General features: G+C 38.9%; 1 protein-coding gene across 1 annotated transcript in view; it reads left to right on the forward strand.

Moving 5' to 3' along the window:
* The first annotated feature begins 648 nt into the window (after positions 1–648).
* LGSN (lengsin, lens protein with glutamine synthetase domain) overlaps positions 649–19,073 on the forward strand; it is a 40,219-nt gene continuing 21,794 nt past the window's right edge. Inside the window, exons 1-2 of the mRNA XM_045294907.1 lie at positions 649–758; positions 18,884–19,016. Of these exons, the coding sequence (XP_045150842.1) occupies positions 18,926–19,016 (91 nt within the window). The 5' untranslated portion in view covers positions 649–758; positions 18,884–18,925. The remainder of the gene's footprint in view (positions 759–18,883; positions 19,017–19,073) is intronic.

Consider the following 19,073-nt stretch of genomic DNA (forward strand, 5'->3'; position numbering starts at 1 on the left):
TGGGGTTTGACAAAGACTGACTGTAGGGAATTGGAGTGCCTAAGTAAAATGGGCACAATCATATAATTAAAACCCAAAACACCAAACCTACTGCCACTGAGGTGATTCCTATTCATATCGACCATATAAGATAGTCAAACTCCTCCATAGGCTTTCTAAGGCTGTCAGTCTTTATGGGAATAGACAGTTCCATCTCTCTCCAACGCAGCTGGTAGGCATGAACCACTGACTTTTCACTTAGCTGCCCAATGCTTAACCCGCTGAGCCATCAGGGGTTTTCTATGTAATAACGGGTCAGAGTTCATCTGCAGGCTGGAAAGGACCCTCAAAATAAAATAAAAATACGAGTGACAAATACATGGATCTTTGTTATTGGTAAAAAATCTGGGTCACTAGAAGTTGTATTTTTCCATTTGAGCGTCTGTCTGTGGGCTTTTGAGAGTATACTTGTCTAATGCATGTTTGATCATTTGGGAGTCTAATAATAGCTTTCATGCCAGAATACAATTATTATATAACAGAATTCAGTATGTTGGAGAAAAAAGTCAAAGCAATGCAGTTCTATGCTTTTTTGCACGTCCTTTGTTTGCAGGAAGTCAGGCATAAACTAGCAGTTGTCATTTGACTCTTCTCGTGATTTCCTAGCAGACTGTGCCTTGGGCATGACACATCAGAGTCTGGTGTTTATCTTTTATTACCTGCCAGACCCCTCTGGATAGAGCCTCTATGGAATTCATCATGCACAGTCTTTGTTGAAGGTATGCATATAAATACACGTTGGGTGCATTTGTTGGTGGGGTACTGTGGTTTCTGAAGCTGACTTAAATAAGAATTGCTGAGATGAATGATGAAGGGGACCTTCTGCAGGAGGTATGGAGTTAATAATTAAAATGTTATTTACCAAAATCCTGACAGCAAAGTCTTTTGTTATTATGCCACTTCTTGGGAGCCAGTGGTGCCAGTATGACTAAAGGCAGCATGATGATTCTTTTCGCATGCATGTTTGTGAAGCAGCTCCCTTCCGTATTACACATTGAGTTTGCAAATATTCATATAACAAAAACGAAGCAATTCAGAAGTGCTCACTTAAGACAGCTCACTTAGCTTGAATAATCATTTGAAATAACTTCATTAAGCATTATGTTTCAGAAGTATAGCTATGCTCCCCAAACTTATGCCTGTTTTAGTTTTTATTGAGAGCATATATCATTTTTTTCCCCATAGCTTTCTCTTATTTTACTAAAAATGCCTTGCATTTAAAGGACAAAGGTGAGACCTATTTTCAAATTATATTTAAAATAGTGTTTTAAGTAGGGATAGTCTCTCATCTGCTTCAGAATAGGTTAAAATTGACACATTTCTTAGTAGTGCTTAATGCATATGCACCTGACTTCTTGTATTTCTGACTGCTCATTCTGAATGATGGAAGTATAGATTGGGTTGCTTTACTGGTGTCAAATTTGAGAGAATGTGGGTTTTCATAAATTAAGAAAATATTACCTTCAAAGTGCACCTTTTACTAGGGGGGCTTCGAAAATTTCAAGGTAAAGTTCCATTATCCATTAAATCAATTGTTTTCATGAACTGTTTGAAACCAAAATGAAAACAAGCTCAATGCCACCGAGTCAATTCTGACCCATACTGACTATGCGGGAGAGAGCAGATCTGCCCCAGATGCTTTCCAAGCGTTGACTGTGTGGTTTGCAGCCTAATATATAGCCCACAATGCTTCCAGGGGTCCTCGATGACCATTTTGAAGGCCTCTCATTTGCAAGGTATGATGGTAGATCAGTGCGTTGTGCGTGATGGAGTGACATGTCGAGAAAGACTTAGTGTCCACTTCTCCTCCATCTAAGATAGCTATAATCTCAGGAAAAAGGAGCTTCCTGCACGTATAGAGCACTGTGTGTTCCAATGGAGAGAAGAAGAAGACATCCAAGCCAGGAAACTAGGGAAGGCTATGTAATAAAAGGGGCTAACTCAGGAGAAGTTATGGTCTACTCAGAACTTTGTCCTGTCATTATCAGAGGATCAAAAAAATCCATGTGCTTACCTAAGAGAGTTTATCTGAAAGTAAATTTATACCTGCAAATGATATTGTAGAGAAAGAAAGTAAAGGTAATTGTATGTACATTCTTTGGTTTCTGAGATTTGGATTTCTCTCTAACTACTCTTAGTTTCACGACTTCCAAGCCAGTGTCAGACTGTCTCTTCTCACCTCCTGCAATTTCTGTCAAAGATTCCACATGATTCAGCTTAATTGTTAAGACATACACCTTCTCCAAGACTAACTCATTGCTATTGAGTCCATTCTGACTTACAGGTACCTTTATAACACCGAGTAGAACTGCCCTGTGGGCTTCCCAAGGCTGTATACTCTTTATGGGAACAGGCCAACTTTTCAGTTAAGAGCTGTGATAGTTAAGGTTTTTTTTGTGCCAACCTGGCCGGTAAACACATGTGGGATTAATTGAAGGGTGGAGAGATAAATGGCTCGGTGAGTCTTGCCTTTCTTGTTCTCTGATGGTTACACAGAGTGTGGCTGCCTTAGCTAGCTCCTTGCTTCAGCTGGCAAGGCTCACTTCCTGCAAGACATCCCTGAGGAGAAACCACATGGACCTTGTATTAGTCTAGGTACTTTGGAGAAACAAATCCACAGCAACTCACGTATAAGAGAGAGTTTTATGCAAAGAAAATGTGCATCACGAAAACATCCCAACCCAATGCTGCCCAAGCCCACAAGTCCAACATTAACCCATACCCAACACCAGTCCACAAAGTCCTTCACCTCACAAAACAGAGGCAATAATGCCGACTGCAGGAGGAAAGCTGAGTCAGTGAACGTGTAAGCATCTCAGCACTGGCAGGGGTCTCCACACAGCTGCTCCAGCACCCAGGGCTGCATCGGGATAGATCCATGCGGCTTCTCCTTGGGGATGTCTTGTAGGAAGTCAATCTTGCAAGCTGAAGCACGGAACTGCTAAGGCAGCTGCACCCGATGCAACCATCACAAAACAAGAGACCCGAGAACTAGAAAGGCAAGGCTTCACCACCCATTTATCCCTCCGCCTTTCAACCAGCACCACATGTGATTATCGGCCAGGCTGGCACAATTAACTAACTCAGACCTACCCTGATGCAGCCCTGGGTGCTGGAGCAGCTGCATGGAGACCCCTGCCAGCACTGAGATGCTTACATGTTCACTGATATGGCTTTCCTCCTGCATTCGCGTTATTGTGTGTGCTTTACAAGTCTGAGGAGGACTTTGTAGATTGGTGTTGGACATATGGGCTTGGACTGGACTGGGTTGGGATGCTTTCTTAATGTATACTTATCTTTTATATAAAATTCTCTTATATACCTAAGAGTTTCTGGGGATTTGTTTCTCTAGTCTACTCAGACTAACACAAGAGCCAAGGGCTTAACCACAATGCCACCAGGGCTCTTTTCTCTAAGAACAGTACAGTCCAAATGTTGATAGTTTCCTTTTAATAGAGTGGAAAATTGGACAATATGATTTTTTTCAAAGTCTTGGTATAAGCTCCTGCTTTCCCCCTCCCCCTCCCCTTCCCCCCCTCATGAACCCTTGATAATTTATAAATTATTATTTTATTATTTTTTCATATCTTACACCAACAGCTGTATCCTTTCACCCACATTTCTGTAGTTTGGCCCCCGTGGGGGAGGGAGCAATTATATATCAATCATTGTGATTGGTTCATACTTTCTCTACCTCACCTTCCCCCTACCCTCATGGTATCATTACTCCCATTATTGTTCCTGAGGAGTTTATCTGTCCTGGATTCTGTGTGTCTAGAGCTCTTATCTGTACCAGTATACATGCTCTGGTCTAGCTGGATTTGTAAGGTAGAAGTGGGGTCATGATGGTGGGAGGATGCATTAAAGAACTTGAGAAAAGTTGTGTGTTTCATCGGTGCTATACTGCTCCCTGGGTGGCTCAACCCTTTCTTGTGACCCTTCTGTGAGGGCATATCCAATTGTCTACAGATGGGCTTTGTGTCTCCACTCTACCTCCCCTCGTTCACATCAATTTGATTGTTTGTTCTGGTTATTCTGATACCTGATATTTGATCCCACTGATACCTCATGATCACACAGGCTGGTGTGCTTCTTCCAGGTGGGCTTTGTTGCTTCTGAACTAGATGGTCGCTTGTTTACCTTCAAGCCTTTAATACCCCAGACACTATATCTTTTTATGGTTGGGCACCATCAGCTTTCTTCACTACATTTGCTTATGCACCCGCTTTGTCTTCAGCGATTTTGCTGGGAAGGTGAGCATGAGGGAATGCCAGGTTATTAGAACAAAATGTTCTTGCATTGAGGGAGTACTTGAGTAAAGGCCCAATGTCTGTCTGCTCCCTTGATATTTAATATATAATACATGTACATAGATCTATGTCCCCATCATTATATATAAATATATTTACATATTTACATGCCCATACTTATACCTCTATAAATGTTCATTGCCAAAATGATTTTTAAAGTACATTATCTTTGGGGGGGGGGAAGAATCTTCATAAATTGGATAACTCATTATATTTAATAAATATAATACAGGGAAGTCTTGTGCTCGGCCAACCCTCCACTGATGAACCTTCTCTGTGCCTTTTCATGAGATTGTATTCTGAGAAAAAGAAATAATATGGGAAGGAGTAAGACAGTGTGTAACATCCCTTTAAAATCAACTCATGACTGGAAAGGGACAGTGAATGTGTCTGAGGCCAGATGCTTTGGAAATGGGGCCACGAGCAGCAGCAGCATGAGGCTAACCTTAGAAACAAGACAGAGTAACACAGGCTCGGCCATACAAAGGGCAGATTATGTGTATGAAGAAAATCTCTCAGGATGATCACTTTTTCTACCCACACAAATTCTTTGGCAGCATCTTTAGTGAAAATGAACAGTTATTAATCTTAGATCCAGTACTTTCCCCAAAGAATATTTTATTGATTCCCTGTTCAAAACAATGTTGTAAAGTCATGCATTCAGCCAAATTCTTAGCAGTAGTGAGCAGAAAAGAGATTAAAAATGTAACGATATTCTCTAGAGTAGACCCTATGGGTATATGAAGTTGTGAACTGAGGAAATGGAAAGCATCATCATCATTAAAATCTATTTATCAAGAACCTTGCATACTGAGCTGAGTGTTATGCCAAGTAGGGCAGGTAAGATCTGTTCTCTGCTTATTACTTAGGGAAAACGCTAATCCAGATAGATAACAAGAGCTTAGGTTTCCACCACACAGAAGGAATGGATGCTATTTGCAGCAAGACTATTAGTTTGTACCTGTCGTGGGTGACTAAGTAAAGTCCTGAGGGTGAAGACAGCTGACCTTCTAGAGCCAGCTTCAAGAGAATGGAGATGCAGATACTGTTGCTTCCCAGTTGTCTGCCAGTTTCTAGGAAATAAAGTTTTCTTTATTCTATTTTTATACTTTCTATGTGTTTTTAGCTCTTAAGATTAAGAAGTTTTGTTTTTTAGATTTCTAGGTTTATAACTTATACATTTACTTTTATTTACACCAAATCTATCTTTTATGAAGAATCTCTAAGAAATCATGATGGAATGTTTATATTCTCATCTTGGCTCCACTACTTATTTTTTTAATTAATTGGGATTAATACATCTATTGAATCATTCCCTAGTTCAGTCATGGCTACATTTGCTACCACATTCAGTTTCCAAACATTCTTTTCCTATACGGACCCCTTGTCATCATCTCCCCTTCACCCTGCCACCACCTCTGTACCCTTCACCCCCAAACCCTTTTGCCACTTGCTGATTCTATAGGTTCATCAGTCCTAATTTTCATACTCCAAAAAATAGAAAAACATATACGGCTATTCCTTATTAGCTGCATGACATGGGATAAGTGCTTGTACTTCTCTGTAGTTCATCTAGTAACATTAATAGTGCCTGCTGGAAAAGATGTTGCCGTGATCAAATGAGTTAGTACACGTTAATTGCTTAGAACCGTGCTTAGGACATATTGAACACACAATAAATTGTTGTTGTGGGGAGGTGCTATTGAGCCAGCAACACCACAGCAACCCATAGTGACCCGATGCGCAACAGACCGAAACGGCGTGTGGTCCTGCTCCCTCCTCACGACGGTGCCCGTGCTTGATCCATATTTGCAGCCCCTGTGTCACGTCATCTAGTTGAGGGCCCGCCTCTTTTTCACTGTCCCTTTACTTTATCAAGAAGATGTCCTTCTCCAGGGACTGGTCTCTCCTGAAATGCCCAAAGTCTGTCAGATGAAGTCTTGAGATCCTTGCCTCTAAGGAGCACTCTGGCTGTACTTCTTCCAAGACAGATTCAGTTGTCATTTTTGGCAGTCCCTGATACATTGAGATTCTTTGCCAGTGTGACAATTAAAATGCATCAATTATTTTAAATTTTCACATCGATATTTTCAATTATTTCATATGCATGTGAAAGTTGGACATTGAATAAGGGAGACCAAAGAAAAACTGATGTGTTTGAATCTTCTTCTACACTATTAATAGTAATTAGTAATTATAGATTCTTTATCATGTATAGCCTGACCAGTAGTATCATTTTTACTTATTCATTAGCTATATTTTATATAGTTTTTATTTTTATGGCACTTAAAGAGTTTTATATTTTTAATTTACATGATATAACTTCTAATAATTTTAATATTTTATCTCATTTTCTCCATAGTGATAATAATTATATAATGATAAGAATGTGATGGCTATACTAATGACTGAGTTATATATTTATTCTGATGTGTCATGTACACATATATAAATCCATAACTCATTGCTAAGTCAATTCCAACTCTTGGTGACTACATGTGTTCCAGATTAGAACTGAACTCTGTAATGTTTTCTTGTCTGTAATCTTTATAAAAGGAGATTGAAAACCTTTCTTCCAAAGTTAAGTAGATTCAAACCACCATCCTTTCTGTTAGTAGCTGAGCTCAAACAATTTCTACCTCCTCATTGACATTTTAAGCTCAGACATATCGAGGGGTACCCCCCCACACACACACACTCGGATTTTTTTCAAAGATATGTTTAAATTTTTTTTACAAAACAACCTTATCATCTTCAAAGTACTCTCCATTACATTTAATACATTTGTTAAATCTGCAATTTCATTCTCGGAAACATTTTTCAACCTCATCTGTTTGGATGACTGTCAGCACCTCCTTCATTTTTTTTCTTCACCTCTGTTACTTCATCAAATTGCTGTCCTTTTGTGTACCCTCTTAATTCGCAGAAACAAAAAGAAATTGCACTGAGTGGCATCAGGTGAGTAAGGTGTGTGGAGCCAGAGAGGTATCTTGTGCTTTTCCAAAAACTGGTGCACAGAGATGGCTGCATAAGCAGGTGCATCGTCATGGTGGCAAAACCAGTTCCCTGTCTGCCACAAGAAGATTGCACAGTCACTCAATCTTTTTAAAACCTATAAAAGGAAACCTTAATTAACAGTCTGCCCTGGTGAAAGAACCCCAAATGCACTAAACCTCTCACATCAAAAATCAAATGAGCCTCAGGCTTTTTGGGGTACCCCCTTATATATCTATTATTAACCCACTAAGATTTTTTTTAAGTACAATGACTAGAACTGTGTTAAGATTTCTGGGATAGGCACATCACATTATTTTTGTAGGAGAATAAGACTTCTTTGACAAATTTAGGGTACTTTTTTTATGAGGCCCACTTTTTAAAAGTATAGTAGTCAACTAGTAGATGTCTTCCGTGAAAATTCTGTAATGTACTTGGATCTTTATCTATACTCTAGTACTGTCTATTACCCTAAATGCATTTAATATTATACATATATAATACTTGAATACTATTTTTAAGATCTTTGAATCACATATATTGTTTTTCTATCCCCCCACAAAGACTTTGGAAATTATTTTTTTGCCTGTCTCCACAGAAAAATATATTTTCACCTGTAATTCTTTTTAAGTTCAATTTTGAAAATGCTTGATAGGACTGGTATTGCCTCTGTGCTCAAAGAATTGACCACACTTGTTGCTCCCTTTATTTAAGTTTGCTTCATATAATGCTAATGCGTAGTGTTAGATGCTTACAATTCCCTCCCTTCTCCATTAAAGTTGTTTGCAGACATTTTTGTGTATGGTATTTGTGTGTGCAGATCTTGCAATTCCTTGCTCCCATAAGAAGCCCTAGTGACTTTGTGAGTTAGGTGTTGGACTGCTAACTGTAAGTTCAGCAGTTCAAACACACCAGCTACTTTTCAGTAGAAAGATGAGGCTGCTCTTGCAAATATTGTAAGCATTTATATGCTTTGAGTTGGCAAGATTTTTTTTTATAGACTTCGTGTTACCCCAACCAAACTCACTACTGTAGGTTTTCAACACTAACTTTTTATGAGAGTGGAAAGTCTCATCTTTCTCCTTTGGAGAAGCTGATGGTTTGGAACTGCTGACGTAAGCGATCGCAGCCCAACATGTAACCCACTATGCCACCAGCACTCCTTAGACTGGATGCTCCTGTTATCTATTTCATCAGCTTTTTGTATGGCATGAAATCCATAGTCTTCACATTGGGAGCAATCACACGCAGAAAGTCTTGATGACATTAATCTAAGTGGCAAAAGATAAGCAACACAGCCATCTCGATTGTTTTGTAGAGTTGTTTTAGGTATACAGAAAAATTGTGCATAACGTAGAGATTGTTCCCATATGCTGCTTCTGTCCTATTGTTATCATCAGCAGTCCAGAAACCACTGGTTTTTCCAATAAGGAATCCATTCTATGGTGCATTCAAGCTTTCATTCTTATAAAGATGGTCACACTGAGTATGCATGCAACTGTGAATGTTTGCAGGAGCCCCTGTGCTGCGATGGGTTACACAGAGGGGCCTAACTACAGGGGGGCAGTGTAAACCCAGTAGTGGCGGCATGGGAAAAAGGCAGCATTTTCTGCTCCCATAAAGGTCTACAGTCTCAGAAACCCTGTAAGTGGTTGTCATGTGTCACAACCGACGAGACAGCAATGTCTTTCATGCTGTTTTTGCTAGTGGGGGCTGGACTGTTTTGGGTTATTTTCATAGACCAAGTTACCAAATAAGAATATTAGACTAAGAAGTATAAATAGATTTAGGTTAGTCGATATAAATTTCTGATGTGTTTTTTGAAATATCTCTTCTGTAAATATTTTACATATGTTTTCTCCCCTTGTCTTTGAAGGACATAGTTTGAGGGAATTGAAGGCACATTCATCTCTCTTTAATGTGTTCTTTTAAATTTGATATCCATCGATCTCTTTTCCATGATTCCTAATAGAATTTAAAACTTAATGAGATTTTTTCACTTGCTTGCTTTTCCATCACATCTATTATTAATAGAATCAAAGTGTTTTTAATACATTAATAATTATACCTCAGACTATAGCCACTATACAGGGGTCAAAACAAAGGGTTTTAAGGTATTGACATTCAAAAGGTAACTGTTAATGAAAATTAAAAGTAAATGAATAAAATCAGTGATATTTAGAATCTAAATAACACTGGTTATTATATTGGAAGGCAATTGAATAGGTCAAATTAAGGTCTATATTTAATGCTTGGCAGATTTCCTTTAGGTTAAGCCTCTTTTAGTTAATTTGATCAAGTCACTGAATTGGAATGCAAAATGACAAATTTTTACTAAGCTAGAAAAACAATTTTCAAAAGAAAAGTATAATGAGGAAAAAAGGAATTATGAAAATGTGTCAATATAAAATGTTCCTTTAAGGCAATTTCAGCATACTAGTAATCCTTGATTTATGACATATTCAGGGAGAAGGCAGAAAGTTCTAATTTTTAAAAAGGTGAAGAGGTTTCTAGGCAAGGATATAAAGATGAAGATCACTAAGGCTTATAATAATGGGAAGAAAGTCTGAGCAGGCAGTGAAGGATTGTCTCATTCTATTTTGAGAATCATTAAAGAATCGAAGGCAGGTAAAAAAGCAATTGGCATAAAATAAACAATTTTAACAAAGAAGCAGCAAGTACCCATCCATGAAATGGGGAAACTTTTGATGATGATCTAGATAGCAGACCAAAGCCAGAAGAGGATTCTTGTGAGTTTACGGATGATTCCAATGAGACTACACAATCTTTTTGAAAACCAGAAAGAATAGCAACATGATGGCTGTGAGTACGTAAATGATAGCAAGGGCTGGTTTCATTGCTTCAAACATAGATTTGGCTTATATATACTGACAAGTGGGGACTGTTGATGTTGAAGCTGCCAAAAAATTCAAGGATTTGCTGGACAAGATACTACAAGGAGAAGAACATCCACCAGAACAGATTTTCAACAATGACGAAATAGATTTGCTTTGGAAAAGCATGCCGGAAGAGAGCTATATTCACAAAAAGGCAAAATCAAAGCCTGGTTTCTAGGTATTTAGAGACAGACTCACACTACTACTTAGAGGAAACACTGTTGGATTTGAAGTAAAATGTTTTCTAGTTTGCTGTATTGAAGACCGAGCAATTAAAAGCATTGCCAAAAATAAGCTGTCTGTCTGCTATAGAAGTAACTTCAAGGTTTGCATAATGCTTCTGTTATCCGTTGACTGCCTTAAACTAGGACTCCCTTCAAGATTCTGCTGCTGCTTCATAAGGGCCTAGGTCCTCCTTCTCCCGTCAGTGAGCTAAATCAAGAAGTGAAAGTGGTAGAGTTACATTCCTAAGCCAACGGCCTATGCATCAGAGTGCAATAGGTACCTTTAAGGCATATTACCTCTGGGTTACCTTTGCGACAGATGGAGGTATGGTCATATTATGTGATTTCTAGAAGAATTAAAAGAACTTGCTACTGCTGATGTGGAACAGCTGGTGGATCACAAAGAAGGAGAACTGACAGATTAGGGAATTTCTGAACAGAAAAAATAATTACCTAAGAGGGAAGACAATGTAGAGGAAGGAAAGAAGCTGTCAAAACATACAATAAAAAGACAACCTCCGCCCTGGGGGACGGTCGGACAGCGGAGAAGTGGGTGAAGGGAGATGTCGTATGGTGTAAGACATGACAAAATAATAATAATTTATAAATTATTAAGGGTTCATGAGGGAGGGGGGACCAGGGAGGAAGGGGAAAAAATGAGTAGCTGATACCATGGGCTCAAGGAGAAAGAAAATGTTTTGAGAAATATGATGGCAACATATGTACAAATGTGCTTGATACAACACATGGATGTATGGATCGTGATAAGAGTTTTACAATCCCCCAATAAAATGATTTTTAAAAAAAGATTAGCAAAAAAAAAAAAAAAAGATTAGCTGAACATTTCCTAAACTGCATCAGGGTCTTTAGTTACTTGAAGTTTAGTTACTTGAAATAGGGGACCCAAACACTGACACATTTGCTTAAGTTGATAGATTCGGAAAGCAATGAGATGTTATTGTGAACTACCTGAAAAAAAAAAAGAAATAATTATACTAATAGATCTCACTAATTTTGTAGGCCCATTGGTAGGTAAAATCCAGATGACTCAGAACTTCTCACAGGGAGAGTAACTAGCACAAATGACAAGATGCCACTGTCCTCCAGCTGTTTAGTCCTTGGTATACATTTTTATGATTTGTATATTTTAATGTGTGCATTAAAATATGTATGTAAGTGTTCATGTAATATTTATACCTACAAAGGCAAATAAAGATTAAAAATTTAAAGCTATTAGTAATAAAAGGCAATAATAATGAAAACTTTTAAAAAGTAAGAAAGAGACACATTTAACTTATGTCCAAACCAATTTACAAGAGTTGTCAGAATTCTGTTGTAATACATGCAAAGACAAAAAACCATCTCGAATCTTACCAATCATTCTGATCATGATCATAATCGTCTTAGACAGAGAAGGAGAAAAAATGTAGAAAAATTCAAAAACATACAAAATATCCAATTTACTGGTCTAGTGGAGACTAGTGGATGCAGCTCTCTACTCTTAAGAGAGACAGTCTCAGAAACCCTCCGGGGCAGTTCTACCGTGCCCTACAGGGTTCCTATGAGCTAGAAAAGAATTGGTGGTGGTGAGTTTGGTTTTGTAAACTTGATGCCACCTTGTTCTTCCTATAATCCAGCTTCTCTGATCATTTACTCAGCATTCAGATTGAGTAAGAGGACACAATGCGGATGCACACTTTGCTGCTTTTAAGCCACAAGTATTCCCTTGTAGTAGTCACACAACTGGTGGCAATCATGGCTAGAGTTTATTAAGTACTTACTTTGTGCCAGGCCCTGCTTTGAATGTTTAATGTGTATTAGCTCATCTCAAAACCCAAACCATCTATGAAGTGTGTTAGAATGAAGTAGACTGAGGAAGAGGCAATTTAAGGAACTTAGTCAAGGCCACACAACTATAAATGATAAAGACAGAATTTTAACTAAGGCAGCCTTGTATCAAATACCACACTATTAATCACCATACCGTTCCACTTTATATGCCTGGATGACTCAATGTGCATTTTCCTCAAGGTGGCTCATTTAATAGAAGGAGAAGTTTACCTAGACTAATTGGTTACGGAGAGGTCGGGAGCTAGAAGGGCCCTTAGTGCTTGTGTTGTCTATTTCCTTTAAAAGGCAGAAAGCATCTACAGAGGGAGCCGTGGTGGCATACGGGGTTACGTCTTTGAGCCCTCCAGCTGCTCTATGGGACAAAGACAAAACCACTGGTGCCTGTAAAGATTTACAGCCTCAGAAAACAACAAGGTGCGGTTCCACTCTATCATATAGGGGAGGGGTGGCAAACTGTTGACATGGAAAAGCCAATCCTGTTCCTCACAACATTTCAAAATTATTTGAGAGCCATAGTATATTTTTACAAAAAAGTGAAATCACCTTTATCTGAATAATATTCTTAAATCTTTTTTTTTTCCAATTTTACTTCAGAGCCATATGCACATACTGAAAGAAGCACATATAGCTCACATATCTATCTATCTATCTATCTATCTATCTATCTATCTATCTATCTATCTATCTATCTATCTATCTATCATCTATCTATCTATCTATCTAATCTCAACTCCCTATTAAGTAAAACTAAACAAATGTATGTGAGTGTGGTCAGACTTCTTTAATATCTGTATACTAGGCCAAATCTTTCAGTTCCTAAACAAACTTCTTTAACAGACCAGACACACATAAGTTCAAAAACACGCAACCAACTTGATGTGAAGGGTATGGATACAATGGACACCCCCAAACTCACCTGCAATGAAATTGGACGGTCCCTCTCAGAAGAGCCACACGAATGGATTATAAATCCAGGGTGTGGTATGTCACTGATGAATCACAAAAATAACCTCTAGTTCTTTAATATTTCCTCACTACTAAGGTTTTTACTTGTTTTACCTCATTAATTAAGTTTGATTTGCATATGTTCATTTCCATATTTAAAATTGTTCAGTACATGAAAATCAAGATAGATAACTCTTCAGAAACAGTAACAAGAGTAACAGTTCCCTGAGCATACGGGAAGGGGGTAAGGGAGAATGGGAAGGTGATAGCATTGATGATTATATACCTCCACTCGATGGGGTTGAACAACAGAATTGTACGTGAAGGGATATATTGGATTGTGTAAGATATGTCAATAAAACTATTATTAAAAAAGATCAGATAAATGAAAAGCATGTATACAAGGGGGCTTCACAAAGTTTATGAAAAAAAGTAATTTAAAGATAATGGAATTTTCTATTACCAGTAACTTTTGAAGCTGCCTTATATATAGAAACATATATCCAAAATAAAATTACATACTATATATTCCTGGCAAATGTTATTATAGATATAGTGAATATGAAGGCTAATTTATTGTTGGAAATCGTTCAGAAGTGTATTGCAAAATTTTATGTAAATATTTGTAAGAAAAACCATTAACTATTAGAAAAAGACAGATTACTATATCATATAGTAAGTACCATATGATCCAAATATAAGCTTGTCTGAAATAAAAGAGGCCACTATTTTTAAATACTTGAAAAAATAAAGTTATTGTCTTAGTTATCTCGTGCTATTATAAGAGAATGAGCTCTGGTAGTGTAGTGGTTATGCATTGGGCTGTTAACCACAAGGTCGCCAGTTTGAAACTCCTAGCTGCTCTGTGGGTGATAGAAGAGGCTTTCTGCTCCTGTAAGGAGTCAGTCTTGGAAATCCACAAGAGCAGGTTCTACCCTGTCCTACGGGGTCACTTTGAGTAAGAATCAACTGGATAGCAGTGAGTAGCAGCATTATAAGTGAAATACCACAAATGAAAACTTTAACAAATGGGATTTTTTTCACAGTTTAGGCGGCTAGAGGGTCCAATTTAGGGTGCCAACTATAGGGAAGGCTTTCTCTCTTTGTCAACTCCAAAAAAGCTCTTGTCCTCAGTGCTCCCCTGGGCCGAGGAGTCTCTCAATGCCAGAACCCTGTGCCTCCTGTCTTGATGGTAGGAGGTCCTTCTCTCTCCTTTGATCTCTTCTAAGATGAAAGGTGGTGCATCCCATTCAATTCCCCTTACAGCTACGTGACTGACAGATGACGTTAGATCACAGGATGATGGATGAGTAAATTACATAAGTTCCAAATTACATCATCACATAACTGACAAGCCACTGTGACTCATGGGCCAGCTGAGGTGAAACATCATTTCTGGAGACAATTCACACCATGACAGGCACAAAGAAAACTTAATTTTTTATTTTATTCTGTCTATGTGTATACCAACACAGAGCTCTCTTATTTACTTTGTTTTTTAATTTCCTTCCTTCTCATTTCCCCTTCCCCCTAAGCCTCTATGTACCCTTCAAAGTAACCTGTTTTTCGGTATGAAAACCATTTTTTCTTGATTTTTTAAAATCATAGTGGTCTCATACAGTATTTGTCTTTATGAGGTTGACTCACTTTGCTGAGCATAATGTCAGCCAAAGGAGTCCATGCTCTGCAGTCTTGGACAGTTTCGTCATGTTTAGGGCTGCAGAGTATTCCATTATATGTAGGCACCGGAATTCATTTTTCCATTACTGCACAGATGTGCATGCTAGTTGTTTCCACCCAAGAAAGACTTTTTTTGATGAACTATATTTTGGCTAATATGGTAATAATATAACAATAAATCATAATTGCATATAAATACAAAAAACCCCTGAAAATAGAACTTCTCCTGTTTTGTCTTTGGAGGGAATTGCTGCAGCTGTTCTCCAGGGACCTCACTGGACTTACACAAGCACATGCATGCACGGGTTTATTCCAAGTCAAACCTATTGTCAAGCGGAACTGCCCTGGGCAGAGTGGAGTTTCCTAGCACTCCTTCTTCCCACGAGACGAGCCTGGAGCTAGCTCCGAGTCAGTGCACCCAGTGCTGCTGCCTGGAAAGGCTCTCTCGTCCCAGTGAGTTTTTTCATAAAAGCAGTTTCACTCAAACCTCTGATGGTCCATTTAAGAGAACAGCATGGGGCTGTGAAATTTTGTTTCCTGCTCAGGAAAAATGCCACAGAAACTGTTGTGGTGTTGCACACAGCTTTCAAGGACAGCGCTATGGGAAAAACTCAAGTGTACCCGTGGTTTTCTCATTTCAAAAAAGGTCAAATGTTGACTGATGATGAACCTTGTTCTGGACATCTGTCAACTTCCAAATGGATTAAAATGTTGACTTGTAGTGCATTCAGAGTTTGTTCCACCAGGTCAGACTGTTAATCAAGCTTTCTATTTAGATGTTCTAAAAAGATTGCATAACTGTGCGACAAAAAAGGCCTGATGTGGCAGACAGGGGACTGGTTTTGCCACCATGACAATGTACCTGCTTAGCAGCCATCTCAGTGCCCCAGTTTTGGGCAAAACACAGCATGTCTCTCATGCCCTTTACTCATCTAACCTTGCTTCCTGCAATTCTTTTTGTTTTTGAGAATGCAGAAGAAGTGAAGAAAAAAAGGAGGGAGGTGCTGTCAGCCATCCAGACAGATGAGTTTGAAAATGTTTCCAAGAATGGAATCACAGATTTGACAAATGTATTAAGTGTAATGGAGAGTACTTTGAAGGTGATAAGGTTGCTTTGTTAAAAAATACATTAAATACACAGCTTTGAAAATACTTCCGGCTTTTATGGGGGGTAACCCCTCATTTGTCTCTGTGACTAGTGGATGTCTGCATACAAGTTCCTTCAATAATATGTTTGTTTTGGCTCATTAGCGTGCCTTAAAAAAAGATCTATTAAATCCGTGGCTTATGAGATCAGTTGGGTCAGTTAAAGTCAGGGCAGGCAAGTTAGGTAAGAAGGTTATGGTGATTGTTTGGGGGATCCTAATGAAGTAATTTTAACAGAATTTTTGGAAGGACCTAGTGATGGTCATGGGAGCTTAATCAGAAGTTTTTAGTAAACTAATAACTGTATTGGTAGAAAAAAGGCCAGTTGTACTGAGGAATTTTTTCTCCTCCTCACAACAATTTACCTGCTCATTCTTTAAGGGCAGCAAGGGCTACTTCAGAGAATTTTGTTAAAAACTTTACCACATTCACCTTAAAGCCATCATCTTGCTCCTTCAGACTTCTTTTCATCCCCTAAGCTCAAGGAACATTTAAAACGTATGATTGGAACCACCCAAGGTTGCCCAAAGTGTCATTTTCTTTTTTTTTTCTTTTTTAACATTTTATTAGGGGCTCATACAACTGTTATCCCAATCCATACACACATCAATTGTGTAAAGCGCATTTGTACATCGTTTCTCAAAACATTTTCTCTCCATTTAAACCCCCGACATTAGGTCCTCATTTTTCCCCTCCCTCCCCGCTCCCCCCTCCCGCATGAGCCCTTGATAGTTTATAAATGGGTATTTTGTCATATCTTGCCCTGTCCGACGTCTCCCTTCATCCACTTTTTGGTTGTCTGTCCCCCAGGGAGGAGATCACACACAGTTCCATGTAATCGGTTCCCTCTTTCCTACCCATTCTCCCTTTACCCTCCCTGTTTTGCCACTCACACCACTGGTCCTATAGGGCTCATCCGTCCTGGATTCCCTGTATTTTCAGTTCCTATCTGTACCAGTGTACCTCCTCTGGTCTAGCCAGTCTTGCCAGATAGAATTCGAGTCATGGTAGTGGGAGCGGGGAGGAAACCTTTAGGAACTAGAGGAAGATTGTATTTCTCATCATTGTTACATCGCACCCTGACTGGCTCATCTCCTCCCCGAGACCCCTCTGCAAGGGGATCTCCAGTGGCCTACTAATGGGCTTTGGATCTCCACCAAAGTGTCATTTTCATAAGGTGTAAAGCGAAGAGAGCAGCTGTTTGGGGAAGGGAGCGGGAGGTGAAAGCAGCTTCTTCAGACGTGTATGGACCTAAATGGAGGCTATGTGGAGAAGAATAGCTTCACATTGTGATGTTTTTTGTTTAATAAACATTTCCACGATGTTTATCCATACTTAGTGATTGGTTTGTCGTACTGTGATGGCTTGTGTGTTGCTGTGGTGCTGGAAGCTATGTCCCTGGTACTTCAAATGCCCGCAGGGTCACCCAAAGTGAGCCGGTTTCAACTATACTTCCAGACTACCAAGAAGGACTAGACGGTCTACTTCTGAGGAACAGCTGCTGAAAACCGTATGAACCACGTGTAACTTGTCAAAGACTGAAGACCTCACTAGTAGAAGCAGAACACTGTCAGAGATTGTTCTAGAAGATGAGCCCCTCAAGTTAGAAGGCTCTCAGAACAGGACTGAGGAAGAGTTGCCTTCTCCAAGTAGAGTTAGCTAGAATGGCGTGGATGGAGTAACACCTTCAAGACTTCATATGCATATCTCTTAAAAAAGGAGAAGAAATAGCTGCAGCCATCTATTAATAATTGAAGCTTGATATGTATCAGTATGAATCTAGAAAAAAGTATGAATCCAGTCATCAAGAATGAAATGCATAAACATTGATATCCTAGGCATTAGTTAGCTGACAGGGACAGATATTACCCATTTTGAATCAGACAGTAGTAATATTGTAGAACTGACAAATGTGAATACATTTTAAAATACAGATGTTACCCCTGATCCCGTCATTTTCTCTTTACCTCAACCACCATGCGGGGTTTTCCAAAACCCTTAATGAGCCAGTGCCAGCCTTTGTGTCTAGGGCTGCAGAGGAAATTACGCAGCTGTTAGTGCTGAGGCACCTGGCCCCTCCAGCCCTTGTGCACGGCTCAGCTCCCTGCAGGGAATTCCGTTTGGCATCTTGACATCCCTGTCAAGGATTATGACTACTATACTGTAAAACTAGGTTACTTTGTTTAAAAATTGTGTCTAGGTTTTCCCCAACTGTACAACAATTTCAATATGAAATTTGATCCACGCATATAAACATCAGTCACCAATAGCATTTTATTAATAGAAAATAAAAAATGTAAAATATTTGATTAGTATAAATACATTTTATTGATATTAATACTGAAGTTTTAAAGGTGAGGTAAGGAAAATGGAAGAAGAGCATCTAATTCTTGGGTAACATATGTGTCTGATTTAAAAGGTTAGAGAACCTTTAAAAAAAGGTAAAAATGATAAAAAAAAACCTCTTCTTAGCTGAAACAACTTGGTACAAGTCCATAGAGATCAATAATATAAGATATCCTAAGGTGGAAAATAAAGATAAAAATCTGGACTAACTGAATAAAATCTTAATGTATTCAACAATCATTTCTGCTTACATCTCAAAGGTTATCGGAAGTTTGACACATGCGCAGAAGGCCGTGCTTTTTAGTTTTGAACCGTCCAATCCGATGGCAGAGTGAGAAAGAGGCGTCCCCTCCGCTCATTTTACATTCTGGTCATGCATCCAGACACTGACATTCACATTTAGTTACACGCACGCTTGCTCGTTTTACTTTTTGTTTGTTAATTATTTCAGGATGCAAAGAAAGATGAGGATAACGAGGCTGCAGCCTGGAGAATGAGCGCATCGAGAAAAACAAGAAAGGAAGTCACGAAACCACGCATGTCTGCAATGGAAGTCGGGGATAGGGATGGATCCATCACAGAAGGTGTCTTGGCTAGTATGGTCTCTCCCAAAATGTGTGGCCAAAGACAAACTTTATCTT

This window comes from Echinops telfairi, unplaced genomic scaffold, assembly GCF_000313985.2.
Source record: "Echinops telfairi isolate 266 unplaced genomic scaffold, ASM31398v2 ScPeMD7_3533;HRSCAF=4204_1, whole genome shotgun sequence".
Classification (NCBI taxonomy): Eukaryota; Metazoa; Chordata; class Mammalia; order Afrosoricida; family Tenrecidae; genus Echinops; species Echinops telfairi.